Consider the following 9,556-nt stretch of genomic DNA (forward strand, 5'->3'; position numbering starts at 1 on the left):
GTAGTAGTTCTAGGTTGACAATGCTTTGAGTTGCATTTCTAAACAGTGACTAAATAATCTGTGTATACTGGAGGGGAACACTTATTCTTCTTATTCTTAAAATGTCATTTTTAGTTAATTATATGGAAGTGAACCAATGTTACCACATATTAACTTTTGAAAAAGACAACAGGAGGGTTAAACACTTTCCAGATGACAAAATGCTTAATACACAGCCCCAGCTTTATTTAAGTGTGGCAAATTTCACATTTTAGGGAAAATGTCCATGTATTGTCACAATCTACTGTATCCTGAAAAGCACTGAGAAAACACTGGTGTGTCCAGCAAGCATACTGAATATTCATCTATGGAACAATCACATTTGAATCAATAAACCAAATACAAACAATTTCAAGTATTATTTGTTATTAACCCCTCCTCTACACCACATCTTAGGGGACTGATGTTAGTTACTGTACATTAATACTCATACTGTATATTGCAAACAATAATGTACAAAAATGCTGTACAAAAAACAGGACATACAGGAAATTATCTTGGAAGGATACTCCTTATAGCATACAGATAACAGAAAAATACAAAAGAGGCACTTAAGAATATCAGGCTTACACACACACACACACACATATGTACAATATATTAAAAATTAAGATACTTGAGCCCATGTTATGACAATTCACCTGAAAAGTTATTTTTACAATTATATCAGATACACTTGGCTGGGGAGTAATGTAAGGAATTGTTAACTAATGTTAAACAACGCCTTATCCTACAGGAAGAACAGCTGAAAAAGTCAGGAAGAAGTCTCCGTTGTATGCATCTTTGCTGCCTCACCCCTCACATGGCTTTTAATTTAGCAGAGATTTATCTATTGCAAGCGAGAACTCAATTGTGTTTGAAATCTTACCTAGAGTTCAACAAAACTACGTTAACCTCCAATATTGGGCTGTTATTAAAACCAAAACACAAGTAGGATGGTGCTCACAACTTCTGATGTGATGAGCGTGATGATGCTGAACAGCTTCTCAGAGATGAGTGTAAAATCTGCTTTACCCTGCCATTGGACGCTGCCAAGCTCCTACAGTTCCTACAGGAAAGTTCAGTTTAAATAGTCATCTACCTGCTAATGACTCCTGCAACCTCATTAAAGAACAGATGTGGGGGAAAATTTATTTTTATGAGGTATTTTTTGGCATGCAAAATGGACATTTAAGATGTAACTGTCATATTCAGAGGGACAAAGTCAACAGTATCACCCCCTACTACTGTGTGTAGCCTGGGAGAAAATTATGTATTAGATGGATAGATGTTATGTTAGAACAATTAATAATATTTATGGTGGTAAGTTCCCGACCAGAAGATTATAAATGCAGACCTGTGATTTGAAGAAACCTACAGTGCTTTCGACAGGAAGACACAGATTGTCAAAAAAGTGCAAAACACCACACATCACCTGTCTGATATAATTAACTTCATTTACTGTCCACATCCAGTCACCTTGTTCAGTGAAGTATAGAAGGCTAGTGGGTGACACAACACACTCTGTGGCAGCCATACTGGGGTTTTTGTGCTACTGGCAACAACAGCTGAAAACAGCATGGTTCTGTGCTGTTTATCACAAATTAGATGGCATAAAACCACAGTAGGACTCTCTCACTTTTTATTTTGAAATTTAAAATATCATTTGAATATCAGAAAAAATATTTGATCTTTTATGATCTGCTATGTAAAGTAGCTTTCATAACCACTAAAAGCAGATGTTAATGCTTTTAGTGACTTTAAATTAGCTTGTTATCTACTTTCCTATCTTAAAGTTTAATGTTATCACTTATGAGTAGAGGCTTCGCTAAAAATAAAGACTGTGTGACAGTAACCTACATTTTTAAACAGAATTTACACTGCTCCCTTTCCCTTAAAACACCAGCAGGAATCTACTGTTTTTTTAAACTTATTGTTCAATACTATTTTTAGCCACCACTTTTCCAGTGGATCTCTGTTGTGCCAGGCTAGTCATAGTTTATAGGAAAATAACGATGCCACTAAAAAGCTTGTCTATTCCTGCGTCTTATAGATGTCACCAACAAGTCTTATTTTTTGCTATCTAATTCTGTACAATTTTCAGAGAAAGCAGCTACCAAACTAACTAACTCCTGCTTTTTTTTGCTCCTAGGTCTGTCTGGTGTGACTTCACAGAAAAAAAATCTCCCTGTACTTTCTCTTCACATTACCATTTTTACTTTACAGTGCCTGTATGAATTGAGCTTAGATCAACTTGCTGCTTACTGGAGCTCCAGCTACGACATTTTTAAGTAGGTAACTTTCACCCAAAACCATCATTTTACCAACCAGCGGTTACCTTAACTTCTTAGATGATGTGGAATTATTAACCACATTTTATCTGCTACAGTTCTAAAACTTGAAATAGGGCAAACTTCTGTAAAATTGCCATTGTGTTGATAGCCCTAATGAAGAAAAGCCTTGCGACATACATTTGGCTCTCTACTGGTATAAATGTTTTTGGGATTTGGTCCAAGGGAAGATTGTTTAGCTTTGCTCAGTATATGACATCCCATCCCAATAAACACTCAGTCCCAGGGCATAATCTCTACAACAGTAAATCTGAATTATCTGCATTGAAGTACTGTCATACTTTATGCTAAGCCCTTAACCTGAACTGATTCTACTGACACATGTAACAGATTCCAAACTGTCATAATAACTATTATTTAACTGTTGTGAACTCAGTGTCCTATGTGGCATGCTAAGTATAAGCAACAGCTTTTTTAAAATTACAATTAGTTCATTTTAAAAGTAGTTTTCTGCTTTCAAAGCCTGATAACATTCAAACCCTATTCCCTACAAAGGAACAATCTCACTGTACTTGTTCCTGTCTCCTCTAGCCCCTGCCAGCATCGATGCTGCCTGCAGTCCTGGCATATTAGACCCAAGGCTTGTGCAGCCCTTCAGTCTTCCTCCAGCCAGGTCCTGGCACATCACAGCATCCACAGCAGAGGTGGAGGTGGGGCTCTCATCCCCTCTCCTCTGTTGCTCTGGTGTTGGAGCAGGTGCTCTGATTCCACTACTTCCAGTGCCTGTGCTACCTCTAGCACTGACACCTCCACCTCGCTTTTTAGGTGGTGGACCCCAGAGAAAGGCATGGGCAGGCCTGTAGTGCTGGCGGGCAAAGCGGAGCAGGTGTCTGCGGGTGGCTGGCAGGCGGATGGTGTAGACAAAGTATTCCAGGACGCTGTGCTGCATGTTGGGAAGGGTGTTGTGGCACAGTGACTCCTCCAGAAAAAGGCGAACCAGTGGGGCCTTGAAGGCTTCATAACCGAGCTCACCCAGGGACTTCAGGATGCGAGTGATCCGCAGGTAGTTGTGTTGGGACCTTAACAGGACAAACCAGGAGATTTAAGTTGAGAGAGAAAAACAAAACAACTCTGATGGATCTTTGTAAAGTGTTACATGACTGTAAGGATAGACTGTGTACTTTATAACAGTAGAAAAAATACACAGGTGTCCGGGTATTGTTCATCCTCCAGCAGGTAACGGAGCCATTGTTAATATCAATACCTATGGTTTTCACTACTATGACTAGCAAAAATTTACTAAAATTAATGCTGAAAAAGTCACAGTGGCAGTAGCAGTTGACTTGTATGCTGAAATCTTTGAAAATGCAGAGCCTAAGTTATTAAGAATTAGTTGTTCCTGAGGATTGGTTGTCCCAAGAAGGGTCAAGAGACCACACTGCACCTGATGCAAAAGTCTTTGTTTATATTTAGTTGTTTTTTTAAAGCAAAATTGAGCATTTGTTTTATGCTGAAGAATTAGTTGTTTTTTATGATGTTGGGAGAATGGAAAAATGTAACATTGGATGCTAAGGTTTGGAGGTTTGTGACTTAAGGAGGTATTGTAACAGCACTGAGACCTTGCTGGGTAGAAGGAGAAAAACATACTTAAAAAGCACACGCTTTCAGGTGGTCCTTTGGCTGGAAAACACCTTGACTACTCTCACGCCATGAAACTATCAAAATAGGATGTGAAAGAAAAAAAATCACCCTTTCAATTACCATTTAACCATCTGTTTGTTGTCTTAAAGTGTGTTGTTTCACATTTGGCTGCAGACAGAAGAACAAATAAGTTGCATCAATAGGATAATTGCCTTGCTAAAGGACGCAAAAGTGGCAATTGGCAACCAAGCATGAAGTTTGCACAAATTCTGGCTTTAATTTTATATCCCTGCACATCGTGTTTATGTGTGCAGTCTTACTCATTAAGGTGCTGGAAGCGCTCCTGCCAGTTGGGAGCCCGAGCTACATTCCCATTCTTATCCAGCAGTTTGATGCCGTAGAAGTCCAACATCAGGGAATAGGCCGCCAGGAATCTCCGCTTAGCTTCCCGAGTGCTTTGGAATTCCTAAGAGGATTCAACATAGTAGATCAGAGACCAACAGACTGGTTAACCCACCTTTGCTTCCGGTTGATCAGATGATCATATGGAGCAGGACATAAAATCTCTGTGTATATATACACTTGTTTAATCAAAGCCACAGCTCAGGTTTTCTCAGGCACTCTTCACTGACTTTTATTTTAATTTTAGAACAGATTCACATAACCAAAGGAAACTTAGTGGAAAACAAGATTAAAAAAAAAAAAAACGTTTAAGTGGGTAAACCCAAGACATCAATGATGCTCAAACCGACGTCTTTTGTGAACCTTTGCTTTACACAAGGAACACCCAACCTTCCTGAGTGCAGCAGCTCACTAGTATTTATGTAAGATTCACTGAGCCATGGTAAACATTTAAGCAGTGAAGTGCAAACATGTCAGACATGCAGCAGGCAGCTCAGATAGCAACACTGACACTGTATGTAAACTGTGTATGTGTCTGCTTGTGTGTCTTACTTTGATCTCGTCCTGAGTCAGTTCATGTGCGTAGAAGTTGAGCCCTTGTTCTCTTAATGGGAAAAGCCTGGTACACAGGAAAAAGGAAAAAAAAACAGACAATGAAATTAAAACTATTTAAAACCATGCCATGAAACCTTGTGGTATTAAATAATGTTTATTCTCTAGGTTGCTTTTTGCTCTCCATTATAAAGTACTACTGCTTCCTTACACAGGTCTAAAGATGTATGAGCATTACCTGCAATAGTAACACAGTCTTATGTGTTCACAGTGTTCATGTGGAAGCTGGTCCTGGTGGGTTACGGCTAATGTCAGCAGCTCTGTCCTGCCCTTTTAATGGATTTGCTGAACTTTATACTAATATACTCCAGGAACCCCAGCTAACAATAACTACTCACAGATAGTGTTGCATTCACACAAAGGTTTGTTCTCATCTTAAAAGTATGTTTCTCGTCCTGTTACAAGTGAAGATTGAACAAAGAACAATGCAATTTCTTATTTCCATTCCTTCTACAGACGCCTGAGACATTTTTAGTAGTTACACAAACTCATGTATGCAGCCTATATATGTAAGGTACAAGGTTCATGGTTTGAAACAAGTTAGTCAGCAAAACTGACTAACTTGTCAACAGGAGATTTTCAGTCAACTCACCACTGAATGTAAGTGTGATTGTGCTCCAGTTTGTCAAAGTCCCCTTTCCATTTAGTCAGAATCTCCTCTATATATATACCTGAGAAGAGACAGAGCTAATTAGCTGTATGTGTGTGTGAGAGAGAAAGATAGATAGATAGAGAGAGAGAGAGAGAGAGAGAGAGAGAGAGAGAGAGAGAGAGGGAGAGAAAGCATGTTTAAGCAGTGAATCACTCACTAATCTGGTGGTCTTTCCCAGATGAACAAGAGCTTTTGCCAAACAAAACTGACTAAACCCAAAGCTAACATCACATCTCTCCACAGTGGCACGAGATCTGCATACACAAAGTGTGTGTTTGTGTGTGTGTGAGTGTGTGAGCTCACCATCAGGCACTAGAGGGATCTTGTTCAGGTAGAAGCGCAGGTTACGGTACTCATTGGGCTGCCGGGACCTTTTGAAGTTCTACACAGATATTTTACACAGATATATAAACGATCACATAGAGCATTGTTTAGAATGTGTTACAAAGCAACAGTCACATATGTGTGTATGTGTATCTAGACTTTTGGGTGTCATTATCACCACAGTGAAGATGTTTTTTGTTCCAGTGTGTGTGTAGGCATGTACCGGGTAACTGTGACGATATTTGTAGAGATCCCGGGCAGCATAGAAACTCCGCTTCATCTTTGGGACACACTGTGGGGAGTCAGTCAGCTGAGAGAGGAAGCAAGAAAGAAATAAAATAAAATAAAGGAAGGAAAGACAAAAGAAACTGCAGTCTATGTCAGAAAAAAATAATCTCCCCATGTTGGAACAGCTGCAGTGTAGCGCCCATCTCCCATTCAGCTGAATTAAAAGCACTGACTTTGCTTTTGCAGTCGAGGGCTGTCATCATCCATTTCTTTCTAGCAAAGGAGGACACTTCACATCAGCACTGCTGTGCAATCACTGCAAAAGGATGCTAGAAACTAGATCTAATTCTCAAATCCAATCTGGGTCATGCTAACTTCCACTGGCCAGAAAAGCTTGCAGCTTACTTACTCTCTTTAAGTATTCTAACAACAGCCATGTAGTGAACTACTCTGATGCTACAGGGCACAGGGGCCATAATAATGTGTCTATTAGTAATATTTGACCTCCTTCATAAACCAGCAGACTGACTGTGTAACTTCAATACTGGCAATGAATATTTTTTATGATTACCTAACAGAGATTTGTGTGTAGAGTGTAATACACATGGTATTAACACAGAATACTATATAAAATAGGATTTTGGTACTACACTAAGCAGCAGTTTGAGGAGTACTCAGTACAGCTCCAGCCATGTGTGTGTGTCTACAGGACATTCTGAATGAAACAGCTTGTGCTCCCTGCCCTTTCTGTGTCCTGGCCCTGTCGACATAGCGCTGCTACGTTACCTCACTGTGCGCCCGTCCTTACTGTACGAATGCATGCATCCAGCCTAACCCTCAGCGTACCTGCGGGGACATGTCCCCCTGGTCTCCGGCGCCCCGGTCGCTCTCCGCCGGGCTCACGGAGTCGGAGATGCCGCTGTCATCCTCAGCCGCCGGATCGTCGCTCTCCGAGTCCGAACCCCACGTCGAGTCGCATTCCTCCACTGTGCTCGGCTCCTTGAAACGCCAGCTGCCCAACAGATTTCCCATCTAAAAAAACATGCAACACCTGTTCTCTTCTGGTATCCTCTTAACACAAAACACTACATAACCCCGTCTTTTGGTTTGCAGAGCGTTTGGCTCACACCGTCCTCCAACCGGAACATTTCAATGGCAGAAAAGGGGGATTTCCAGATCAGCAGCGATGACGCGGCCTTTCTATCTATGAGGGTTTGTTCGTGCCACGGAGCAGCAGCACGTCCTTACGTGAAGCATGTGCCGGCCATAGGTAGTATTCTTGGAGTAAATCTGTTTCAAGTAGTTCAGGTTGATGTTTTGCTGCTTATATTTACAGTCCGTGTCAGTGTCAACCACACTTTCCTATTCATCTAAAGAACTGTGCTGCTCTGAACATACTGCACTTGTCGATCATCACCTCTATAGGGAGGATTTCAAAACCAAACCGCACCAACTCTGTGGGGAGTTTGACTTTTTTCTCCACGTGCTTGCGTGAATTTTCTCCGGGGACTCCGGTTTCATTCCTCCCATTGTGGGAAAGGTTTCTCCATCCATCCATCCATTCATTATTTATACCTGCTTATTCCTAACCAGGGTCACATGGATCTGCTGGAGCCTATCCCAGCTCTCTTTGGGTGAAAGGCAGGGGTCCACCCTGGACAGGTCACCAGTCCATCACAAGGAGGGGGTTATCCACTAGAAAATTTTGAGCTTTGTTTCCTTTATTCTGGCGACAGTACACAGCATTTTTATGTGGAATACTTTAAATTCAACATTCGACTCCCAGTAAATAATGCAAAATAATTTGCCTCCTTTAGCAAGAACCCAGAAATAAAAATAAATATTTGTTGAGGCCAGTCAGAATGATTTCTCCCAACATTGTTGGTAGCTGAGGATGAGATGAAATGGGATTGTTAAGTGGCGGTGGTGTGCTGGAGAAGGAGAGGCCTAGGACCCAAATGCAGGACAAAAAAGAGCTTTATTGCTTCCTCATGGGATCACCAGGGCACAGGGAAAAAAATCCGAAAACACAGACAGGTGGTATATATAGACACAGGAAACCAGAAACCAAAATCCAACCCGACCTGTATGCGGTCCAACCGGAAACTCAGGAACAACCACATCATGACATTTTATGTTGTGTGTTTATATGATGTATGCATTTTAATTGAAATATATATATATAAATATTTCTACTCTATATAGAGTAGTCATGTATATATATACTATGTATATACTATTGTAACCAGTGTAGTCTGGTCATGTATCTGTCAGATTCCACGCTTCTCATCACACGGCTGCGGCATTAATCACCCCCCCATACAGAGTCCCGGAAACAGCAGCATCAGGACCAGAGCAGCCTCATGTGACACAAGGATAGGAGGAGGTCACCGTATCCAACCCCACACGCCCACCCAAGTTGATTCGTGCCACTAAGCCAGAACGTTAGAACCTTTTTTTTTCTTCTCATTTTTGATCTTTTGTTCACTAAATAAAGTTACTTGTGAATAATTATCTATTCTCTCATGACAAATTCCTAGCATTTGTTGTTATGGCAAACTGACCAAAATGTCAGCAAAAGTCAAATGTAGTGAATGTTAGCATTGTCTTTAGGTGTTTTCTGTGTGTTTTCTGTGAGCAAATATGAGTACATTGTATTTCAGATTTTCACAACAAATGTAGAGCAATTCATGAGCCAAAATAGAAAATAGTATTCACGAATATGTTGTCATTACTGTCTAATCACTGGAAAATACCAACAGTTTCTACTATAAAGAAATGGGGGTTTCCCACCATGTGGCTGTGTTTGTTTTCTCATGACGCAGAAGCACCACTGGATCGACTTCTTTCATTCTCTTGCTAGAAAAACTCTGCAAGTGGACAGTTTATTTGTCCTTTCATTTTCAGTTTGAATTGCAACTTCCTCTAAAACTACTGAGAAAGACTTTGGCAGGAACAACAAGCCTTCTAATTTGGTTCTAATTTTCATTACCATCAAAAAATGGTGCCATGCCACTTTACTATGTAATCCAAAGACAGAGAACTGGCAGCATGTGTGTGTGTGATAGGGTCTGACCACTGTCCCTCATCATATGGCAGATATAATGTTTAATTACACATTTAATGTAATCTAATGTCTTCTATTATAAGTCATCATATAATCTCTATAAAGGCAATGGGTTGAACGTTGTGTATCAAAGCTAGCTTTAGCTTTAGCCAAGAAGACATTGGAGCAAGCGGACAGCACATGCTGAAGCCAGGCTTTGGGTTTGGTTCATATAGCCCAGGTGCAGCAGACTGAAACACAAAAGATGGAATTCAGATGGGAGGTCCTGGTCATGAAAAAATATGTCAGCCTGCCATTACTCTAAAATTGCTGAGCAAATTA

General features: G+C 40.6%; 1 protein-coding gene across 1 annotated transcript; it reads right to left on the reverse strand.

Annotated features, from left to right (window-relative positions):
* Window positions 1-201: 201 nt before the first annotated feature.
* LOC113131904 (opioid growth factor receptor-like protein 1) lies at window positions 202-7,332 on the reverse strand. Its single transcript, XM_026309658.2, has 7 exons — window positions 7,015-7,332; window positions 6,164-6,250; window positions 5,920-5,998; window positions 5,557-5,635; window positions 4,905-4,971; window positions 4,271-4,416; window positions 202-3,388 (listed from the first exon to the last, which is right to left on the reverse strand). Exons 1-7 carry the CDS (start codon window positions 7,198-7,200, stop codon window positions 2,857-2,859), a joined length of 1,176 nt encoding a protein of 391 aa, XP_026165443.1. The 5' UTR covers window positions 7,201-7,332; the 3' UTR covers window positions 202-2,856.
* Between the last annotated feature and the right edge of the window lie 2,224 nt (window positions 7,333-9,556).

This window comes from Mastacembelus armatus, chromosome 15, assembly GCF_900324485.2.
Source record: "Mastacembelus armatus chromosome 15, fMasArm1.2, whole genome shotgun sequence".
NCBI lineage: Eukaryota > Metazoa > Chordata > Actinopteri > Synbranchiformes > Mastacembelidae > Mastacembelus > Mastacembelus armatus.